The 24,466-nt window shown below is 40.0% G+C and overlaps 1 protein-coding gene across 2 annotated transcripts in view; it reads left to right on the top strand.

Annotated features, from left to right (window-relative positions):
• DAPP1 (dual adaptor of phosphotyrosine and 3-phosphoinositides 1) overlaps positions 1-21,076 on the top strand; it is a 55,219-nt gene extending 34,143 nt beyond the window's left edge. The window contains exons 4-9 of one of the 2 annotated variants that reach the window (XM_065907289.1): positions 7,255-7,385; positions 12,189-12,236; positions 13,827-13,889; positions 14,576-14,661; positions 17,790-17,877; positions 19,385-21,076. In XM_065907289.1, coding sequence (XP_065763361.1) covers positions 7,255-7,385; positions 12,189-12,236; positions 13,827-13,889; positions 14,576-14,661; positions 17,790-17,877; positions 19,385-19,441 — 473 coding nt within the window. In that variant the 3' untranslated portion in view covers positions 19,442-21,076. Of the gene's footprint in view, positions 1-7,254; positions 7,386-12,188; positions 12,237-13,826; positions 13,890-14,575; positions 14,662-17,789; positions 17,878-19,204 lie in introns of both variants that reach the window. The other variant, XM_065907288.1, reaches the window with a different exon arrangement.
• The last annotated feature ends 3,390 nt before the right edge of the window (positions 21,077-24,466 follow it).

Below are 24,466 nucleotides of genomic sequence, written 5' to 3'. Positions count from 1 at the left end.
TGGCAGGCCTACAGTACATGGTTTAGTCCTCGGTCTCCTTAAAGCCTATAATAATATTTTTGATATGATATAAAACCCTTGTTCTAAAGAATGTGACTCAATTTGAACTTTGTGTTTACTGTTATTCTTAATTTACTAACATGAATTTTTACTGGAGAAATTATTCTAGAAAATCATAAAACACAAAAAAAGTTGACTAGGGCTTCCCTGGTGGCCCACTGGTTAAGAATACACTTTGCAAAGCATGGGACATGGATTCGATCCCTGGCCGGGGAACCAAGATCTCACATGCCTTGGGGAAACTAAGTCTGCATGCCACAACTACCGAGCCCACACAGCCTAGAGTGCATGCTCCGCAACAAGAGATGCCACTGCAAGGAGAAGCTCACTCTAGCAACTAGAGAATTAGCAATAAAGACCCAGTGCAGCCGAAAATAAAATAATCAAATAATTAAAAAAAAAAAAGTTGACTAGAACAGATCCCCCAAATACTTAGCCCCATCTCATGCATACCTCTCCAGAAAGGATGTAAAACAGCCTATGTAACTACAATAAAGTAAAATAAAATTTAAAGTTTGAAGAGAAAAGGGAGGAAAAGAAACATGAGAGGCAAAAATAAAATGACATCAGGACTGAAGTGTATCAGATGAATATTGCACATTTACTGAGACAGGATAAACATTTGGTTACTATGCATAGTAATATTTCTTCACCTTTAGTTGGGCTTATGCAGTGAACCAGATTTATGCAATGTTGGAAGGGAGCAGACCATTTAATTACTCCTTTACAGATGAAGAAACTGAGGTCTGGTGAGAAATGTTGAAGTAAAAACTCTCATTTTCTTTCCTTAAGCTGCTTCTTGAAGAATCCATTTCATCAAATGTTGATTGATACACGTGATTCCCTTGCCCACAATAGCCAAAGCACATTTCACATGCCATAGAGAGTTTCCAAGGTGGTGATTATCACCAAGGCTAAGAAAAATGGACGGTATGATGTGTAAACATATGAACCTCAGGTCTAACTCCAGCCTTTGCTATGTACCAGTTGTGTGTCTTCAGGCAAATTATGTAACCTCTCTGAGCTTCAGTATCATCTTATAAAATTGAGCTGATGGTACTAGTTGATACCTTAATGACTTGCTGTGAAGACTAAATGAGATTAGGCATGTAAGATAGTGATATTTATAATAATTCTTAGCATGGCAGAACTAATCATTATTGATGTTACTTTAAGAAGCCCTTTTATGGTAATTCATTCCAATAATTATATGCTAGAGCTATATATTTTTGACATATCATGAAGAGTTGGTTTAGAGACAATTGGATTAATGTTTTCATTAAATCTTTGTGATGTCTTCTTCAAATTTTAAGTCAGTTCCATATTGCACTCATATGAAAGGTAGAACCAAGTACTCCCAAAAAAGTGACCTGATTTGACTTGGATATTACAACAGAATCTTCTCTTGCCCTGACTGTCAGGTCTGCTGTTCTTAACTCAGTGTATTTCTCCCTATGAGACTAGAAATCAAATATTAAAACTCCTTCATGTGTAAACAAATGTGATTTTACTAGCACCATTTTATGATGAGTTCAAGTCCATTTGCAGAGCAAAGAAGAAAACAGAAAGATCATCAATATTCTTGTAACTCCCCTAGAAAGTAACCCTATATTAGCAGGAGGAAATGGAGGAATCTACCATGCATATGCAGTAGGAAAGCTTGCTTTCTGAACCTGAGGGCAATAATAAAACATAGATGGATATGATCTTATTTTCATTTAATTCATAATTAATAATCTGCTGGCCACTGATAATATAGTGATGAAACGGGTATCATCCTTGCCCTCCAGCCATCTTACAGCCTAGGTGGGGAATCTGGTGGCTGCACTCACTTCAGTGCAAAAAAGAAATATTCTAAACAAAGTTTCCTTTTTAGGAGCTATGTGTGCCCTGCAGTCTAGTTTAGATACCAAACCGTGCCTGAGGCTTGAGACTGTCCTTACTTATTTTCTGAATTCCTGCTGGAATATAAGATAAGGACTCTTTCAATGCAATCGTCTGTAAGTTACAGTTCAAAAATATTCTCCCACCAAGAGTTTCTGATACCAGGTTTCATGTCAAAAGCAGGAAACAACAATCTCCTTCATGTAGTTCAGAAACTGAAGTGAAACACAGCCAGGGTTCCAACGTGTAGTTGCAGATCTTTCTTCTCTCTCTACCAGCCCCTGCCTCCTGTTTGTTGCCTTTCATCAGAATCTTCTAACCAAGTCCTGGAGTTTTGTTTGGTGTGAATATCACTAACCCAGAGTTCTTTCTTATGGAGTCAGCATGCTGTCATGAACCTTGAACCTTCTAACTTAATAATAAGTCTGTGGTGTCTACATTAGATGAGTTTCTTTCAATTGCCAATGACAGAAACTAACCCTAGCTAGCTGAACTTTTCAAAAAAAAGATATGGGGAGAAAAGTGGGAATTGTTTGGAAAGATATTCGTATTCCCATTCAAAATTTAAGGGCAAGAGAAACAGAAAGAGACAACAAGGAATCAGGCAGGTGATCATGAGGCTACTTTGAAGCTTGCAGCACATTGAAATACCTGCCTTTCTCATGCTCTGATCAACTCAAAACTGTGCCTCCATGGAGTTGTTTCTGAAACCAGCTTTCATGTCAAAGGCAGGAAACAACAGTCTCCTTTGTGAACTCAGAAACTGAAGTTAGTGAACCGTCTCTCCAGAGAAGTGACTAAGCAGATCCCTGGGTCAGTCCTATGAGTGAGTCCAGGTGGGGGAGGGCTAGGATCTCTGGGGGTCTACCTCTGTGTAAGGGGATGGGATGGTGTTTAGAAAAGAGGAAATCATTGTAAGCCTAGCAGCCATGCCAAGAAGTCCATATATTGGCCCTTCCTTGGGCAGAATGGTTGGCTAAGGAGACACGTCTCTCAGGAGACCAGATTTTTATCAATGAAAGTTAGCATTTTATAAGTAGCTTGTTATTTTCTTCATGACACCATTCAAACTAGCCTCATGCATGGTCTTAGTAGTTAAAATTAATATGTCAGTTCTACTTTCCTGGTTGACTCAGTATCATTTACCTTAGTTTAGCTATTTATTGATTAAACTTCAGAGGACGATTTCAAAATAGAATTTGAGTGCTCCCAGTGGAGATATGGGGCTTCCCTGGTAGCTCAGTTGGTGAAGAATCCGCCTGCAATGCAGGAGACCTCAGTTTGATTCCTGGGTTGGGAAGATTATCCCTGGAGAAGGGATAATCCACCCACTCCATAATGCTGGAGACCTAGGTTCAGTCCCTGGGTTGGGAAGATCCCCTGGAAGAGGGCATGGCACCCTACTCCATGTTCTTGCCTAGAGAATCCCCATGGACAGAGGAGCCTGGTGGGCTACAGTCCATGGGGTCACAAAGAGTCAGACATGACTGAGCAGCTAAGCACAGCACAGTGGGGATTTGAAGAGCTGAAATTGGGCTTGTTATCCCGTCCTGTCCTTGCCCTGGCCAAGGTAACTATGGACCTGGAAGCCTGGTTCATTTCATGTTCTTCCTGCCTTACACCTGAATTACTGTGGCATTTGTTCATTCATTCATTCAGCTTTCCCTATGTCTGAAACTCTATCAGGAGGTGGGAATACAAAGATAAATTTGACATCATACCTGCTCTGAAAGGACTCACAGGGCTTGGAAATGTGTTGAAAAGGCAACGGCTTTATGGTCCCAAGTGATTACAGTGCTGCAGCCTCAGGCAGCAACCCTGGCCCAGAGATCTTTTACACTGCAGCACAACGGGCCCCTGTGGCTAAGCTTACCACCCAGGGACTGATACTGTAGTAAACAGAATAATGACCCCTCCCCACTTCAAAGGTGTTCATGTCCCTCCCTGGAAGTGTAAATGCTGTGTTACTGGCAAAAAGGAATTAAGTTTGCTGATAGAATTAAGGCTACTGCTTATCTGACGTGGAGATGCAGAGCTTATCCTGGATTGCCCAGGAGCATCCACTATGATCACGATGGTCCTTATGAGATGGAAGCAGGGGAAGGAGACCTAGAGAGACAGCAGCATGAGAAGGACCTGACCCACTGCTGCTGGCTTTAAAGACAGAGGAACAGAGCTGCCAATCAGGGAATGCGGCAGCCTGCAGAAGCCAGAAAGGGCAAGGGAATGGATGGTCTCTGAGAGCCTCCGAAAGGAAAGCAGTTCTGCCAATACCTTCCCTTTAGATTCATGAGAGCCACTTCAGACTTCTGACCTCCAGAACTATAGGATAATCTGATCAAGTTACGTCACTGTGTTTGTGATGATTTGTTACAGCAGCAATCACTTCAGTTCAGTTCAGTCGCTCGGTTGTGTCCGACTCTTTGTGACCCCATGAACTGCAGCACGCCAGGCCTCCCTGTCCATCACCAACTCCTGGAGTCCACCCAAACCCATGTCCATTGTGTCAGTGATGCCATCCAACCATCTCATCCTCTGTCATCCCCTTCTCCTCCTGCCCTCAATCTTTCCCAGCATCAGGGTCTTTTCAAATGAGTCAGCTCTTCACATCAGGTGGCCAAAGTGTTGGAGTTTCAGCTTTAACATTATAGGAGACTAGTATAGGCAAGTATATACCTGGGTGATGCTTGGTTCTATGCAGAAGGACAGAGGATTGACCAGCGGCGTCTTTCTGGGGCATAATTTAAAATATTATTTTCATATTAAGCATATGAATAGGATGATAATTTAGCATCAACTCTGAATTTGAATGGCAACCCACTCCAGTATTCTTGCCTGGAAAATCCCATGGACAAAGGAGCCTGGCAGTCTACAGTCCCTGGGGTTGCAAAAAGTCAGATACAACTGAGTGACTAACACTTCACTTCACTTCAAGATGAGGCACAAGATTTCACATTTTTTTTTCTAATTTGTGAGCTGCATTGAGCCCTGAGCTCCGGTCTTCTTCTCCACTGTCAGACGGAAGCGTTAAGAGGCACTTGTCTGTCTGAGTGCTATAGTCAGTGACTACCCAGACTACTGCCATTGTTATTCTTAGCACATAGTTACATTTAGGTCTTTTTTACCTAATTTTAAAATCCATGTTTGCAAAGATGGCGCTCACTGGCATTTCACTTAAGAATTTAAAAATATATCAGAATGTAACAACATCTAACATTTTTATAATCCTTTCACAAGCCCTTCTTTATTTGGTGCTTAAAACAGCTTCATGAAGAAAGGGTAATCATTCCCACTTGTCAGAGGAAGAAAGAGACGCTTGGAGTAGAATGTCCAAAGGAACAGGGGCTGAGTGGCCACGGTGGCTCTTTCCACAAAGCCAGGGTGGCTGCCAGAAAGTGCTTCTCTCGCGTAGGTCACTGAGAAACTGGTCCCAAATTCACCAAGCATCTGCCGTGTCGCAGCTGCATCCATACGGCCCCTGGGCCCGCACAACGGCTGCTCTTGGTTTAGGTGTTGCTGTTTTCATTATGACTGTAAGCCTGTAAGCGGCCCCTGGTCCCAATATGACTGGATCTGTCCTCATGAAAGAATCGCTTCAACAAAAGCGGGTGCAGGCCGTGTGCAAGAGCAGGACTGAGCCTTCTGAGAACAGCAAAAGCCACTTTTCACTGTGATCCCAGTGCTCCTGAGATGAGTTGGGTGCAGAGCGAGGAGCAGGCCACAGTTTGGGGGCCAAGATGAGAGCCCCTTTTCCGCAATGCCCCTTTTCACTTTCCAGCAGGGCGTTACTGGGCCCCATGTCAGAAGGCACTGTTCGTTTCTGCAGTCAGTTCATTGTCTATACTCAGACCTCACAGAAAGATTTTGCTTTGTTTGTGGGTTTATCATTATTATTATTACAGGTCTTTTTTTAAACTGCAGAGGAGGTATTTTCCTTTCCTCATTGCCTCTTTTTCACTCCAATTCAAAGTCTATACTTTCTATGAGCTTTCTGTCACCCCATCAAAGAAGATTTCCCTGACCTGATATAAATATCACACTACCCAGACCCCTTTCTCTTTTCACTCTTCATTCCTTCACTTTGCTTTGTTAGGGTTTTCATAACAATTCTCTCACCTGTCTTTTCTTTTTTTCCAAAATGTTTCTATCTCTGCAGCCATGAGAGTGAATGCTACATCTCCTTGGCCTGCTGCTATATCCCCTGGATCTAGACAAATGCCTGGCACTCAGGAGAGCTCAGGAAATATGTGTTGAATCAACTACCGAAATCTTTGCATCTCCCCCAGTGTCTGATACAATCCTGGACCTTCCAAATGAAAGCCCCAAGTGAAATAAAAAAAAAAACAAAAACAAACAAGAAGCCAGAGCAAAGGGGAGAAAACCCTTAACTTACTCTTTTTGTAGTCACTTTCTAGTTTTTGATTGACTGATTGATCAGGGGAAGGGAAGGATGCAGAAGGGGGAAATATCAGTGTTGAGTTGAAAGCTCTCAACCCCCAATACCTGGCCCACCCAGGCTGGGAGTGGGGTGGGCTTTTTCTGCCTGAACCACCTCCTTCACTTGGAAGTGAAGGTAATTACACAGTGGCCTCAGCCTATTCACTTCATATCCACCAAAGAAAAGCAGAGCCATCTTTTCCTTCAGCTGTCAATGGGGTGGTAGGAGACAGTAGGGAAAATGCTATGAGCTCATATTTTTTAGGTTCACGGGTTTGTTACAAGTTGTTCTGAAAATAGTACAAAGTAGAACAGTGGAATAAATCCTCCTATACCTGGTACATTATATGGTTTTGTTTGCACAACTTTTGTAAACCCACCTGGAAAATCAACAGTTATTGCTAAGGTCTAGCAGAGGCTAATGGTGTCACCTCCCCTAGGAAAACATTTCTAAAGCATTGCATAGAACTGCACTTCTCATGCATGATCTTTTTGTCTTTGCGGTACTTTTTATACCCTGCCACCTACAGACATCTCTCCTAGAAAGCAGAGTTACCACATGCATAGCCAACATGTTTGATTCACACTGCCGACAGTGGCCTCATCACCCTGTTCAGTTAAATGACTGCATTCATGGCTAATTCTGTCCCAGACTAGGATGGCAGAAATTATCTCACAACACTTTATATCTCCAGTGTCCAGTTTAAGAGCCTGGAATGTAGTTTGTACTCAATAAATGTTGAGACAATGAGTCAATGAATTTATGAAAAACAAAAAACTTTATGATCCAGGCACAGTGATCTGGTGTTAGCATTTGGACTCCTTTCTGGGACTTATATTTGACTTTTTTTTTTTTTTTTTGTCTACATTCAGGCACTCTGATTGTTCTGAAACACCCCTATCCCAAAAAAGTGGAAGAACCGTCCATTTATGAATCCGTCCGGGTTCACACAGCAATGCAGACGGGAAGAACAGAAAACGACCTGGTGCCAACTGCCCCTTCTGTAAGTGGCCATCTATCTGCCCACCGGGCTCACTGTCTAAAAGCAAGAACATGCAATAAGCTACACACATTTTACAGTACATCTGTTCACATAAAATTCTACCTTGGGATATAAAACTGGAAAAGGAACGTAAAGTTCTCAGCCTATGGCTCATCTGGTCCAGGGTAAATTGTAAAAAAAAAAAAAAAATTACAATGCGATAGTAATAGGATTTTAAAGACTTCAGAAATGGCACTTAAATCCTGTCCTTACTTCACCAAACAAGTTCATGGTAGAATGTGCCAAAGATGTTTATGGTCACACAGTTGCCTAAACAGTTATTCTACAAATTCATTAAATTAAAAAAAAAAGTTCTTTTACATTTCAACTTTCTCTGGAAGAAAAAGATTCTCCACCTTTACTATAAATTCTCAGGATATTATTTTTTTCCCTGGCCTTTTTATTATTTATGTTTTTCCTTCACTGAATGAGGGGTCCAGACAGAAGACATTTGGACTCTTTGCAGCGTGTGAACCACTGTTCACTCAGAGTAACGGGGCTTTCATTGCTCTCCTTGGAGTCCACTGATGTTTGTTCCATGAGCTGTGACCCTGCAAAGATTCCTCTCCAGCACCTTCTTCCCTTCGCTGTGCCGAGGGCACCCTGATTCTTTTCCTCTTTCTCACTGGCTGCATGCTCCCCTATAAGGTATCTGGCTGTGTCCTCGTGATAAAGAGGATCACACCTAAGTGAAATGTCAAGAGCTAGTTCTAATAGCAATCATTATACTTGAAGATATTTCGCTACAGATTAAATAAAAACATGCATGACCTTTTTGTCTCTGCGGCCATACTTTTTCTACCCTGCCACCAGAGACATCTCTCCTGAGAAGCAGATTTACCGTGACTTCCAGCTAAACAGCTTTCGGCGGATGCCCACTGTCTTCAATCCGCCTGGATCCTGCTCCCCTCTCTGACCTGACCTTATGCCTCTCCCACATTCACGCTGGAGGACCCCGCGTTTCTGAACGCTCCTCCTCTCCTCCCTGCATCTGAAACCCTGCCAACATCTCTACTATTCCCTCATCCTTGGAGCCTTGCATCTGGGATCAGTCTCTTCCAGGAAGCCTTCTTGACCCCTTCTAGCTTTCTCTAACACCCCCGTCCCCTGTGCATGCTCTGCTCACCTTTGTCCTGGAATCATCGGACAGGAGGCTGGCTACCTGCACAGAGTCCGTCCTTCCCAGGAGCCTGGGACTTTTCCCGGGACTGGAATCATAATCAGTAGCTTTATAGGCTAATCAGGTTCACGACACATTACACTGTTACTACGCTACGTCCACTCAAAAATAAAAATCCTGGAAATTGGTTGAGAACGATGTTTTAGCTTTGTTACAGAGGGGAGTAGAAGACCTCTGAACTAGAGAAACTTAGGAACGCAAGACAGTAAATAGTCTCAAGTCAAAAGAGACCAGAGAACACATCAAGATGTAACCAAGCCTTTGTTTTCCGGTCAACTATACTCTTCCTGTCCTTCTTCTTTACCATCCTACCCCACCAACAATCACTTCACCATCATTTTCATTTGTACTCTGTTTTACTTTATATTCTTCTCTGTTACCGTCCCCTAAAGATCTCCACTCAAAGTCGATCAAACCAGACCCTACTGCGTGCGTCCTTTTTCAATAGTAGAATGTGGTTAAGACTGAACTTGTGGAGTTGGGGCAAGCATGAGACACAGGCATACTTAGGTGGAAACAGCCTTCTTGGGATCAAATTCTGCAAGCTTTATTGCTTGCCTTCTTTGCCCACTCCAGGCGTCAGATGGATTCACCTGCCCAAGGATCCAGCAATGAACATACGCAGAAGGTTCTGCATAAGGGCATCTTAAAAACAAGGGTGGAATTCCCTGGGGGTCCAGCAGCTTGGGGGTTCAGTAGTTAGGACTCAGCCATTTTCACTGCCCAGGCTGGGCTCAGCCCCTGATCAAGAAACTAAGATTCTGCAAGCCAGGGACAAGGCCAAAATTAACTAATTAAAAACAATGAAACAGTGGTGAGTGGATAAGTTGAAAATGTCTTCAACTCACACTTATAATGAGGAGTCCGTGATATTTCTTGTGCATTGATATGGACAGAAAACTAGAAAGGTTTTCTAGTGGATTCTTGTGTCACAGTACTCCTCATTACAGGATGGATGGGATGGACCAGCCAGCTGGGGAACAGTTTCCGTCTTATCAGGGCTGTCCTCCCCTGGCTGAACACAGGTGTTCACAGCTTTGGTTGAGGGCTTCTGGGCTTCTGCCTTCTCTTGCGGAGATACCCTTCTTGCACAAGCTTCTGGGCTTCTGCCTTCTCTTGTGGAGATGCCCTTCTTGCACCGGTACTGGCAGTGTAAATAAGTATAGACTATTTACAGGATAAAGAACCTCTTGCTTGAAGTGAAAATGAAAATAGGTGTCCTATTGCCCAGAAATGTAGATGCTTCTGTAAAACTGTTTACCATCCTTTGGCAACTGCATTTGGGGAAATGATTGTTTATATATTTCATACACAACATAGGATTGGGCTTCTGAGATAGGATGAATTTACTTAATTCATTTGTTTAGAAAACTTTTTTTAAAAAGTGCCTACAATGCACCAAGGACTGTTTTAAGCACTGGAGGGTTGGCAATAAATTAGGCAAATGCTCTGCCCTCACTGAACTCCTACTGTATTAGGGGGATCATGACAATCATCAACAGAAGAAGAAAAACCCAGATTCTAATAGGACATTTGGGGCAGGACCACCCAGAGACATTCAAATTAGGAAATTAACATTGATGCAGCTGGCACACTCCCATCCGCAGATCTTATTTAGGCGTCAGTCATCACTTTTCTTAGTGAGGCTCCTTAGAGCAAAAGGATGCAATCCAAAATCACAAGTTTCCTTTATCTGTCCTGCCTGTTTAGTAGTCTTCATTCTGAAACGCTTCCTCAGTTTATCCCACCTGACGGCTTTTGACTAAAATTAAGGCAGGCAGGGCTTCCCAAGTGGTGCTAGTGGTAAAGAACCTGCCTGACAATGCAGAAGACACAAGAGATGCTGGTTCGTTCCCTAAATCAGAGAAGATCCCCCCGAGTAGGAAATGGCTACCCACCCCAGTTTTCTTGCCTGGAAAGTTCCATGGACAAAGGAGCCTGGAGGGCTACAGTCCATAGGGCTGCAAAGAGTTGGACATGATGGGCATGAGCACACACAAGACAGGCAGATAGAAAGGATGATAGGCAGGCTAATGCTATAATTTTAAAATATTTAGGTTGTTTCCAATTTGGGGCTACTAACTCTCTTCTCCTAGATGAGGAGATTTAAAAAATAAATCTGCTGCTATATAGATATTTCCATTCTTACCTCCTGAGACCATGAATAAAATTGGTATTCTCAGCCCTTTTCTCCACAGCCTTCCACTTATCTATCAAAACCTTAGAAAAATACTAGATTCATCATATATTGTTTGGATGGAGGCAAGATGGAGTCAGTAGCATGATTCCTTAGTGCGATTTCAATTCTATCAGTATCTTCTACAAAGTAACTTACCTTTATTTGATTTTGCCTCTGTAGACTCAGTAATCCAAAGTGGTAATTTTTTCTGTTTCCATAATATAATATCCAAACTCAATTCAGCCAGTTCAATTTCTTTTAATGTCAAAATGAATCAAATTGATTATTCAATATCAAATTCACCAATGTTATTAAACATTATTTAAATGAATACCTGGGAATCTCATTGTTGTTTCAATGCCCTAAGAATTTTAAAGGAAGTGGTCATAGTCATATGTTATTTCTGGCTTTAAATCTTTATTTTGATGGTTGCTGTTCCTCTTTTTATTTGGTAGGGAGAATTCATCTCAGGAACAAATACTATGGAAACTCCCATGAAAAAAACATTGACATCAACCAAATCACTTCCCAGTTTTTATTCATTTTTTTCTTACTAATAGAAGATGTATTATGGTATTATAGAACAAAATAGCCTACCACAAATCTAATTTCTTCAGGAATGTATGAATTTTGAAATTTTTTCACCCGAGGGTCCTGGTTTTATGCAAATTGCTGTTTATACTCTTCCCCACCATTCCTTATACTTCATACGTGCCAGCTATGTATCATATTGTTACTGTTGAATTATCAATGGGTGAGATAAAAGAAATGACTCCTTCTCACTTTAAATCCCTTCTGGATGAATCAAGTCTAAATAGATATGCACTCTTGAGAGTCTATCCCATGGAATATAGGTCTCAAGAGATAGTCTGTGAAAAAACAAAGGGGTGGGGTTGGAGGATTATATGATAAACTGTAGAAAATGCGATTTCTAATTCACAAAGCAGTTTAGCAGAATACAGACCCTGGGAAGTACAGAAATCCCTCTTCTTTGCTTTATCCAAAGTTGCCCACGTATTGACCTTACGCAGTGTGTGTGGCCTTGTCTATGAACATAACACCCCAGCAACAATCCGAGCAGCTGGGATGCACAGACGCCCTCTGCCCAATGCAGGCTCTTATAAGTGGCATAACTTACATAACCTGGTTGACTGCAAAGTGCCAACTCACGTTAGAGGAGAGTCTGTGCACTGTTGTCTGTTGCTGCAAAATCACACCGGACAATCTGGTCTGAAAACAGTCCCCACCACATGGGAAGGATTTTCAAGTGCCTCGATGAAGAAGGAAAGGCAATTACTTACAGATCAAAGGCAAATTCTTGTTTCATTTTAAAATAGGACAGAAATAGACAAAATTCAAGTTGTGATAGTTCTGGGCTTCACTCGAGTGTTTCTTTCTCTTTCAGCTGGGCACCAAAGAAGGTTACCTCACCAAACAGGGTGGTCTGGTCAAGGTAAGGAAGCGCTGGCCTCCAGCATCAGCCACAAAGAGAGAGAACGCATCTTGGAGGCTCAGTCCTCATTTCGACTTTTAAAAAGCGGACTGCCTACTCATTTTGACCCAGTTACAACATTTACAGAGTTCATCTTGATGGCTAATGTTAGTCAAAATTCTATAAAATATCTTGACTATTTTTTGGCAAAGTGACATGTATGAAAATAGCCTACCTAACAATAATACTCAAAACTTAAAATCCTTTTGATGCAATAATTGAGGATTAAAGTAGCAAATTAACTCTAGCACATATCTTTTTTTTAATGCAGTAATTTTTTTACCATCTTAATCATTTTTTAAACCTTTAATTTTATATTGGGATATAGCCAATTAACAATGTTATGGTAGCCTCAGGTGAACAGTGAAGGAACTCAACCATTCATATACATGTATCCATTCTCCCCCAAACTCCCCTCCCATCCAGGCTGTCATATAACATTGAGCAGAGTTCCATGTCTAGTACATACCTTTGCTTTCTAAGAATTTTTTTAGTAAAAGAAAAATCAAAATTTTATGAAATGTTTACCTAACAGTGGACAAAAAAAAAAAAAAAAAATTCCAACCATCTCAATGGTACTAATGTAACTATCTTATAAAATCCTGAAGAAAACAAAACTTAGGACTTTACCAGTTGGGAGGTGTCCAACTGTTTCCTGTCTATGTGTCTGTACCTTTAAAGTTATTCAATTTCATATTCATGGGCTTAGAAGACCTTCATGGAGTGTCTGTTCTTTCTCATTTAAAGTGTCAGGGCACTGAATCTCTCAAGGGCACTGGCCTGCTTGAATTTAACCAAAATATTTAGTTATTTTGTCCCGACTCAAGTGGATTATTCCTGGGAAGAGAAAGTATTCATGTTCATAGCATTATTTTTAAATCCATTGTTACTTCATTTAATTGGGAACATTGCCACCAAAGATGAAGAGCATTCAGTTAGTACAGAAGAAGGAGACAAAAAAAAAAAAAAAAGAGACAGTGAGTGGGTAACAAGACGGTGGGTAACATTTTTCCACCAATGCCCTGGAATTTCTAGGCAAGGTTTAGAATAGCATGTGGTTTGAGGTTCCTAAACCTCAGTTTGTTTGTTTGTAAAACAAAAATAATAATATTTGGCATTGAATGAGGACTGTCTATAATGTATATAAACCTCCAAGGATAGTACGACATTTTCAATAGATGCTCAAAAATTATATCTATTCTTACTGTAGTTTTATTAAGATTATTAAGTCTTATTAAGATGGAAATTTTAGTGCTTTATTGTAATGCAAATCACCTTGAATATTTATAATAGGTTATTTCTTTTTACTTGCTTACAAATGTTAATGATATCTTTGCCTCTGTTATGAGCTTAAGGCATGGAATCATTTTAATTGTTTAAACTTTAAAATTCTAAGGTTCACTTTGAAAGTTTTTTTTTCTCAGAAATAACACCACAAGAATATTTCATTGTATCTAATCTTTTAGGTACTTTTACAACAAAAGGAAATTATCTGGTCCAAATATTTTAGTCCTGTATGCAAAGCCTACATGTTTCATTTTTTTTTTTCAGACCTGGAAAACGCGGTGGTTTACTTTGCACAGGAATGAACTGAAATACTTCAAAGACCAGATGGTAAGAAACATGATCATATATTTTCCCTTTAAAAATGAGCTCTCTAAATGAAAGGAATATCTGCCTTTAAAATCCCTGAAATTTATAAGAAACATCTATAAATGACCAGAGTTCTTGATTCCTGATATGAGCAGAGCTTTCTTGCGTAAATGAGACCTGTATAGCAGACACTGTTCTCAGTCTGGCTAACCTCTAGCTCTCTGGGGCATGCCACCCCTATGTTTAGAGTGGTGGGATTGTTCTCTTACCATGCTGGGTGGACTGTCTCTGTAGCAGCATTCTCCTCTATTAAAAATATGTCCATTTATCAGGTCTAACTCATTAAGCAAATTTAAAATTATTTCATCTCTTCTCATTTTTCCTACACAAAATTTCTGAGAAAGTGGATGTCTAAAAACATGGGAGAAAAATATGACTCCCTTCTATGTGTTAAAAATCCATCTCCACCAAATTTGAATTGACAATGAAAGTATCTTCCTAGTGTCCAACTTCATGTCCAATCCCCAGACAAGCATATGGCTTCCCTGAGGAAGTTTTTCTATTGTCAATTCCTGTAAAGTGGAAGTAAAGTTAACAGTCACTCATAGTGGAAATTTGTTTGGGGAATAAGTGATGAACAGGTGTGTGTGTGTGTGTGTGTGTGTGTGTGTGTGTTATGATGACTTAGTTTGTCCTTTTGTTTTAAGTCACCAGAACCAATTCGGATCCTAGATTTGACTGAATGTTCAGCTGTACAATTTGATTATTCACAGGAAAGGGTAAACTGCTTTTGGTAAGTTGTTTTATAGAGGAAATTTTTTTTTTAATCTTCTTGCCAGACACTTTTACTTTAGTAGAATAAAAAATTGTATGTCTAATGTATACAGATGTTTTGATCTGAGGTGGTACATGCATATTAAGAGTCCTTTCAGCTGAATGTGACATAAAATCTCGTTTGTTTTTGTTTAGTCTCTAAGTTGGGCTTCCCAGGTGGTACAGTGGGAAAGAATCTCCCTGCCATGCAGGAGACATAAAAGACGGGGGGTTTCCCTGGGTTGGGAAAATCGCCAAGTCGTGTCTGACTCTTTTGTAACCCCATAGATTGTACCCAGCAGACTCCTCTCTCCATGGGATTTCCCAAGCAAGAATACTGGAGGGGGTTGCCATTCCCTCCTCCAGGGGATCTTCCCAACCCAGGGATCAAACCCACATCTCCTGCATTGGCAGGCACATTCTTTACTGCTGAGTCACAGAGAAGCCCTATACTCATTTAAAGTGGTATAAACAAATAAGCAGTTCTGCTGGGTTTGCTTCTTTACGTTGTACACTGCAACAAGTATGATGCTCATGACAGGATGCCAGTCACATGTTAGGCAGCTTTCATTCCTTTGAGATGTTTTATTTAATTTTAATTATAATTTTGTTGACTCCAAGAATGAGTGATTTGTGTAATTATGACAATTCTTGCAGATGGCACAAAAGTGTTTTATTCTAACACAGTCAGTGTATCATGATAATTTTCTAACTGGGAGGAGTAAAGTGTCTTGAGAAAAAGTGTTTTATTTCCCATCAACAATTATTTTAAAGTTTTTAAACACATAAAATTTGAAAGACTTACGTGGACCGCTGCTCAATGTTATGTGCCAGCCTGGATGGGAGAGGAGTTTGGGGGAGAATGGATATATGTACATGTATGACTGAGTCTCTTTGCTCTTCATCTGAAGCTATTATAAAGTTGCTAATCAGCTATACACCAATACAAAATACAAAGTTTGAAAAAAAAAAAAAAGAATAAAAAATTTGAAAGACTTATATACCCCTATACCCTTCACCTAGATGCATCAATCATTAACATTTTGCATATTTGCTTTATCTCTATCTATTCACTTTCTTTTGTTGAACCAATTGAAAGTAAGTTGCAGACATCATGGCACTTTCCCTGTGAATATTTAAATTTGTATCTACTAAGAATAAAAATATCACCTATAGAACAATATCATTGTTCCACCTAAGAAAATTAACCTCAACTATTATTAATTAATGATTGGATAGTATCAGCCAATGATGGAAATCTTTCTTAAATTCACATAAAGTTTCCATACACACTAACAGGGGTTTATATTTCTCATATTACACGCAATTGGGAGGCAGGCAGCTACATTGACAAGATTATGTCCAATGTCTATACAGTTCTTTTGGTCTTTTCCTCATGCTTACTATTTCAGGGTCCAAGAGAGCTAGTCCAGCTGCAGTTCTCATTTTCATGTAAGCCATGAAGAAAGATGTTGGGCTAGGATAAGCCAGGTCTGCCCATTTTATCAGGAAAGCAGACGTTTCCTCAGAAACTCTTCTATCAGATTTTCCTTCCTATCTCATTGGCCAAGACTGTGTTCCATGGCCATCGGCAGCAGGAAGGGAAGCTAGAAAAGGGTATTAGTATGATCATGATTGAGCTTCCCAGGTGGCTCAAGTGGTAAAGACTCTGCCTGCCAATGCCGGAGACACGGGTTCAATTCCTGGGTGGGGACGATTCCCTGGAGGAGGGCACAGCAACGCTTTCCAGATTCCTGCCTGGAGAATCCCATGGACAGAGGAGCCTGGCAGGCTGCAGTCCATGGGGTCGCAAAGAGTCGGACACGAATGAGTGATCGAGCATGCACACATGCTTATAATTGGCTCCAACTAATTGTAATTTATTGCCTGGGGTTCTGTTAGCAAGAAGAAAGGAAAAATGATCTGTATTAACAGGCAATTAATCATTTTTCTCACAAGGAGTACCAAACAATGACAATTCCAGCAATCAGTTTTGTTCAGTGTGTGCACAATATCATACCCCCTCCCCAACTTCTCCTCTGCCTACTAATTGCCCAACTGGAGTTCACATCAAGGTTTACCTTTCATACACAGAGACTTACCTCTTGTCTATTCAACATTATTTACTGGTGTAAACAAGATATGTAGCTTTGGTTTTAGGGTGTAGAAACCCTTTTGGTTTCAGTTAAAGGCTTTTTTCTTTTTTCACGAAAAGAACAAAAAATTTTTTTTAGCATTTTGTGTCTCAACTGTTAGGACAGGAAGTATGGGCAAGATATAAATCAGATGATTTTTTAAGTTAATTAATTAATTAGACTGCATCAGGTTTTATTTGTGGCATGTGGGATCTTTTAGCTGCAGTGTTCGAACTCTTAGTTGCAGCATGTGGGATTGAACCTGGGTCCCCCTGCACTGGGAGCTGGGAGTTTTATCCACTGGACCACAGGGAAGTCCATAAGTCAAATGATTTTGACTCTATAACCCAAGACACAGTCAAAGGAGGAGTTAATCCTATTCCTAGAACAGTCTTTCATGCCAGTAGGCAAGTTTGTCTTCCCTTCAGCAAATATTAACTCATAGCAAGAAGGAGGCAAAGTGAATAGTTGAAGAGATTTATTGTCTCCTTTGCCTGCTCTGAAAAGTGAAAACCGCCTTCATCCACAGAGGCCACTGTCTTCCTTGTTGCAGCCAGCTAACACAAATGAATTCCTTCAGCAAACTCTTTTATTTGTGTTGCTTGTTCTTTGAATCGTAGCACAAGTTCTGAGTCATTTAACAAATCAGTGGAATAAACACATGTGTGTATTCAGCCTAGATCATGAACAATAAAAGGATATGGGTTTGCCCTGGACCTCTTCCCCACCCCATCCCACGCTTTGGACTTATTAAAATATACAAATCTGCCTGTAAAAATAATAATGTGAATCTACAACATCCTCAACATTTCTGCAGTTTGCCAGCAGGACTAGCTCTATATATACCAACTCCTGAGGTTCTTACCCAGGTTAGATGTCAATTCTTTTTCCACTTGGAATACTTTAATGAATGCTCAACTAATAGATGTTCAACTGTCTAGAATATCTTACATTCTTTCTTTTGTCTTATCAGCTTAGTATTTCCATTCAGGACATTTTACCTCTGTGCAAAGACAGGAGTAGAAGCTGATGAGTGGATCAAGATATTACGCTGGAAGTTGGTGAGTTATTCGTGTCTCTGAATGCCTAGTACTCACAAATCACATGTTGATGATTTCAAACTTATTTCTATTGGAAGAGTCAGGGAACCCCTGAAAACCAATGGAAGTCAACATGCAGGCTTGTGGAAGAATCTGTTCATTCTTCTTGAACATGGAAGGGTTGAAGAAAGGAGTAAAGGCAGAAGAATGAGGCTGCACTGGGGTCTCATCGTCAGAGCCTGGCCTAGTGTCTATCAGACCTCTGATATCTATCAGACTTCCTGTTAGTATGTGGGTGGTCCAAGTTGTCCTGGAGGAGGACGTGTGGTACCAGAAGGACAGATAGAGGGATGCTGACATAACTCTATAGTAAAAAGTCCTTTTATATTGTCAGAGAAGGTGGACTTGCCAGAAAGACTTAGCTTAGTGTCCTGTATAATCATTACTTTGTGCAGGTCAAGGACAAAAGGTATTTTAATTTATCTGCTTTCCATATACCTCCTGGGAGGAAGACAAAGTGCTTCTAAAAACATACTAGTCTCATGCAATTTTTGTGCATGTTTGTGTTTGCAAGTTAGTGAGTTGTTAGCCAAGAACTTGTCAAAGCTTTCTCAAATTTCATATAAATACCATCTTTTGAATCCCTTGTTTTCAGCTATAGACAGTAATCTCCAATTTTCAAGAGGAAATTAGCTTATATTTAGAATCTTACTAAATAGTCCTTTCTAAACACTGGGATTTTTGCTTTTGGTTGTCTTTTCAGTTTTAGATCCAAAGAACTATAGCCCTCCTTTTGAGATAGTTCCAATGCATTTGGTATTCAGTGGAGAAATACTTTGCCATATGAAGTCTTTGCTTCAATATGAATTATTTTTTATTGTTTCTGCTTCATAACTTTGAAAGTGACATATAATCATTGTAGAAAATTTAAAGTAAAAACAGCAAATGAACATTTCAGATTTCTCCCTTTGCATATAAACATTTAAAAAAAATTTAATCATTCTGTAGTGTTATCTGCTCACTTCACTTAATATATCATGAACACTTTTCCATATCAATAAATTTAGATTTATATCTTCATTTTGATTCATTAAATAGTGTTGCTGTTAATAAAAGTGCTAGGCCAGTTCCCAATTTGTGCATGTTTTAGCAACCACTTTATAGTATTTCTCCTGAGAAAAAAACAGAAAACAAGAATAAAACTTGGGGAAGTGGGGACATAATAATTACTTGTTGTTGCATAGTTTTCTTACCAGTCAGGATTTCGTATTTAATATTTGTTAAAAGCCAAAGTTTGTTATCTTAAAGTTGCTCAATAGTCCATACAGGTGGGTGTGCTTTCTTACAGTCTCAAATAAGAAAACAGCTCGATCAAGGGGATGGCACAGTCCGATCTCGGTCATTCATCTTTCAATAGATGGATCTCCCTCGGTGAGGGAGACCCTGACTCAAGAGCAGGGTGGAATTCTCCCATTGCTGGGATCCACGGCACACTTCACATGAAGGCTGACTGAGGGTTTTTCTGTAGAAACAAATCAAAAGCAGATGCAGATTTGGACCGTTCAGAAGACACCACATTTGCTGACTCGTGGAAAACTGCTGCCCTGCGCTTCAGGATCCTTTCATCTCCCTGAGAATACTGAAGCATCCTCGTTCTGATGGGAATGGACAGACCACTGCAACCAGGCGTGCTGGGTCTTAGAACAGGCAGTAGGAGATGGTTCTGTATTCTCTCATTGTTGTCTCCAAGCTGGTTGACATTAGTCCCACTCTGCAACATAGTCAGCTCATCTGAGTTCCAGATTGCGCTATTAACCAGGAGGGAAATGGCTGTATATGTAGCCTGAAGCTTAAGATTGCTTCTTCAGAAGGTATATTGGGATAGCAAATGTCCAAGATTGGTGGGAGGGCAGTGTTTTGTTTTGTTTAATTTTTCCCTCATTTTACAGAAAACAAAGCAATTTCTAAAACAAAAATGGAAAATATTTGTAATATTTATTTTCTCTTTGTAAACAGCTATCTATTGGGTCCTGTCTTCCCTTCTAATGATAAACCTGTGAGAACTAAATCTCCTGTGGGCTATGAGGCAGAATGATAAAGATAACAGGAGGTACAATCTTAAAAAATCACCTCTGTTAGTCATTTTGGGGGAAATTTTATAAAGAATGAGAAAACAAATAGAGGAAGAGTGATAAAGTCATAGGTTATTCTTAGTTTAATCATCATCATCATGATAGTTATTATTGTAACGATAGGAGAGGACTTGTAAGCACTAAGCTATTGTCGTCCCACACTTCTCAAACAGCCTGAAAGAGCCTTCTCAAGGAAAGTGTGTTGTAACAACGCCTTCCAAAATGTGAGTGGTAGGTACTGGCCCAAGAGAATAAGATGTATCCTGCACTGCAAGGAGCATCCTACGCCTTACTCAAGGGCAACTTCTTTGCCTACTGAGGGAGCAACACTAATCCACACACGGAGTGTAATGATGTGTTCGTTACACAGCATTTTCAAGCCAGATTAAGGGGGTTGAAATTGGGAGATAAGATACCATCATCCAGAGCTCCTAAATAGATTCTCACTCCTTCTAGAATCTTTGTTAATAATGCTTTAATAGGCTGAAGTTTGAAGGGAGACGAAAGTGTAGGAAGAAACCGAATAAAAATGTTGTGGGGCAAAGCTATAATATGACATTGCTCTCGCAGTCCAAAGGCCAGCTTTGTTGATTGAATACATTTCTTCTGTTATTTGAACATCTAAGGCTCAAAAATACATTTTATATGTTTCAACAAGGTTTTTAATGTATTTTGTAATGTTTGTATCATATGAGATAAAGCAAATGTCGTTAAAATGTATTGTGTCAAGTTTGCAAAGTAAGAAGTTAGACATAAATGTTCACCCAGATGTAGTTTCATGTTTTGTTTTTTTTAGATCCAGACGTGTTTGCATAGGTAGCGTTGTTTCTATGTTTTGTAAAATATGTTGTTTATTTATATCCTTCGGTTGTATCAAAAAGGGCATGATTTTGCTGTGTCTGTAATATTTTGCTATTAAAGTGTTTTTAGCATCTAATTTAAAAGAAATACAGTTGATTAATATCATAAATAGCAATGAAGAATCCACTTTGGTTACACTAGGAGTTACTAAGGATTGAAGGATTCAGAGTTGAAGAAATAGTCCCCGTCCTCAAGGAGATTTAGTTGAATATGGGCAAGATAAGAAATACATGCATAATAATGCATAAAAGTAAACACGATACATGCTGAAAGTGAGGCAAAGCTAGATGATGGGGTGTGCTTTAGCAGGACGATTGTTCTTGTTTCGTCACTGAGTCTTGTCTGATTGTTTGAGACCCCCATGGACTGCCGCACGTCAAGCTTCCCTATACCTCACCATCTTCAGGAGCTTGCTCAAACTCCTGTCCACTGAGTCGGTGATGCCATCCAACCATCTCATCCTCTGTGGTCCCCTTCTCCTCCTGCCTTCAATCTTTCCCACCATCAGGGTCTTTTCCAATGAGTCAGCTCTTTGCATCAGGTGTTCAAAGTATTAGAGCTTTAGCTTTAGCATCAGTCCTTCCAGTGAATATTCAGGATTGATTTCCTTTAGGATTCAGCATGGAGGAAATCATTCTTTGGGAAGCTTTTGACATGAAAAGGGCAGTCTAACACATGCTCTGTAATTAGTCCTACCCCAGATGCTTTGCCTGCTCTCCACAACCCTGGGAAGTGGTCGTGATTTCACCTCCTGAGAGACATCAGGAGAAGGGCCTTGAACAAGGGAGGATGTTTCGTGCCAATGGCAGACAAGTGGGGTTGTCTGAGATTATAGCTGTCTGCGTCAAGCTCTGTCAGTAACAGTACGAGCTCGTTGTGAAGGAAGTACCTCAAGACCCGGCCGAAGGATCAGCAGTTGTTCTCAGAATTCCTCCGGGGAAAATCTTGCCCCACGCAGCACTGTAGCCTCTGGGTGAGGGGAGCCCCCCTCAATGATGGGAATGGCTGTAACTGCCTCCAGGGAAACCCGCCCTTATTCCAGGGCCGCTGGGCGGAACCCTGTGCTCAGAGTCCTCTCATCCGTCTCCAGGTGGCACCCACGACTGGGCTCTTTGACCCTCTCCCCTCACTCACGCTGGAGTGCAGCTTAGGGAGTTAGACTGTCGACTTCAGGAAAGAGCAAGAGTATTACAGGGTGAATATAAATTCTGCTCCCTTCCTCTACTGCTACTTCAGGTCAGCTGAAGCAAACCTGTATTTCTGCCCATCTTTCCAGCCACATCCAGCCTTACACACTGCTTACCATGGATTCAGAAGTTTCTTAAATTAGCTGTGGAAAAGGGCCAGATTTTTTTTTTTTTTTAATGATTACTGGGATTTTGTAAAATCTAGTTAAGTTATTCGAAAACTGAAGGAAAAAAAAAATACAACTATCACAATCCTATTTTTAAAACTCAATTCAATAGACTTGGGATTTCCCTGATGGTCCAGTGGCTAAGACTCTGAGCTCCCAATGCAGGCGGGCCAGGTTCAATCTCTGATCAGGGAACTAGATCCTACATGCCACAACTAAGATGGACGATTCCGTGGGTTGCACCTAAGACCCAGTGCGGCCAAAAAATAGATAAAATATTTTAAAAAATTCAATAGACATAGTATATCTGTTTTTTATATCCTTGACTCTCAACTTCTGCAACTTGTCATGTACTAACAAACAGAACAGCAGTGGACTGCCAAGGAAAAGAGACCAGAGCCTTCTTAAGGAAGAATTCATCTCAATGTTGCTATGAATGTGCTTAATAACATCTACAGTCCCCTGAATTTATATAAAAGAGGTTACCCTCCATAACATGAGTGGGCCTCATTCAAGCAGTTGAAAGACCTTAAGAGCAAAACTGGGGTTTCCACACAGAAGAAATTCCCCCTTTAGATGGCGGGCTCAGCTCCTGCCTGAGATTTTCCAGCTTTCTGGCCTGCCCTACAGATTTGAGGTTTGCCAATTTCCAAACTAAGGTAACCAGCTCCTTGAAATTAATCTAGTTCATATATATCCTACTGGTTGTTTCTTTGGTGAACCCCGAGTGATACAACTTCCTTTCTCAAGTACCTCATCATCATTTTATTATATATTATTATTATTTGCTGAAGTATTTTATTATTTTTGAATAAAAATTTAAGAAGTGCAATCAAGTTTACAGTGAAAAGGGTCATTTCTGGGATCTCTGTTCCCCAAGTACCCAGTTCCACTCCAGGGAGGTTATCAATGACACCCCACTCTGTGTATCTCCACAGACACCATCATATCAATACAAGCGAGTATCAACATGCACACGTATTTTTTCTTCCTATACATAAACTGCAGCATTGAACAGTTTCACTGAACACTATTTTTCATTGAATATTATGTTTTGGAGGTCATTCCATCTCAGTAACTAATGTCTTCATTCTTTTTTTCCATTGAGCCAATGCCGAAATTTCTCTAACCAATCCTCTATGTTAGGGTGAACATATAACTTATCTAAAGTGGGACACTTGAGAGTTGAAAGGAGCACTAATGATTACATCAAGAACAGCAGGTATAAACTGACAGTGTTTAAAAAAAAAAGTCACCTTATCTGATAGATACTTCAGCTGTTTCTAACCTTTAATACTACTAAATTGCAATGAATATACTTGTAACTATGTACTTCTCACACGTCCATATGGGCTGGCAACACAAATATCTAGAAGTGGAATTGGGGTTTTGTGTCAACTTCACCAGTCATGGGGTGCCCAAATTAAACATTTTGTGCCTGTGGGTTCTGTTTCTCTGGAGAATCTTAATACAATGTGCATTTGAGCTTGGTATAGATTGCCAAATTGTCCGATTTAAAAGGGCATAATAATTCACATTTCCATCAGTGGGGAATAAAAAATGTCTGTGCTTTGAATCTTTCCCCATTGACTTATGATGTCATCTTTACAATTTTTTGTCTTATATGTATGTACTAAAGTCTGTTTCTGGGTTATTCTGTTCTACTGATCTGTCTAGTCATACGTCTGATGTAGGTTTATACTATCTTTAAAAATAATCTAGTTTTATATTACCTTTTCAAAAATTCCTTAGGTGTTTTACCTTCCAGATGAACTACAGAATAATTTATATATTATACCTCTTAAAATGGAAATTTTAATAGTAGTACTATTCAGTATGCAAAGGTTAAGTATATCCATTTATTAGTTCTCTCTCCTGGGGCGTATGTAGGTATGTACATTGTGTGTGTGTGTGTATATAAAATATATAATATATAGATAAAATCACAGTTTTGGCCACCTCATTTATAAAAGACTTTCTTGTTTCATGCATCACTGCACTGGCAAAAACTTCCTGGACACTATTAAATACAAATCGGGATAATGGGAATTCAAGATTTTTATCAATATGTCTAATGCTTCGTTAGGTTTTAACAACTGTTTATAGCCTGCTGCAGGTAAAACATTTCTCTTGGCCTTATTCCTTTGTAAAGACTGTTGTCCTTGTCAAATTTTAATGCCTCATACTGTTTTCTATAGCATCCTGTACACAGCTTCATTGCAACACTTCCTAAGCCTGTTTCGTTTACTGTGCTGTACATGTT

Source organism: Muntiacus reevesi, chromosome 16 (assembly GCF_963930625.1).
Source record: "Muntiacus reevesi chromosome 16, mMunRee1.1, whole genome shotgun sequence".
Taxonomy (NCBI): domain Eukaryota; kingdom Metazoa; phylum Chordata; class Mammalia; order Artiodactyla; family Cervidae; genus Muntiacus; species Muntiacus reevesi.
This window is presented reverse-complemented; position numbering and strand designations above follow the sequence as displayed.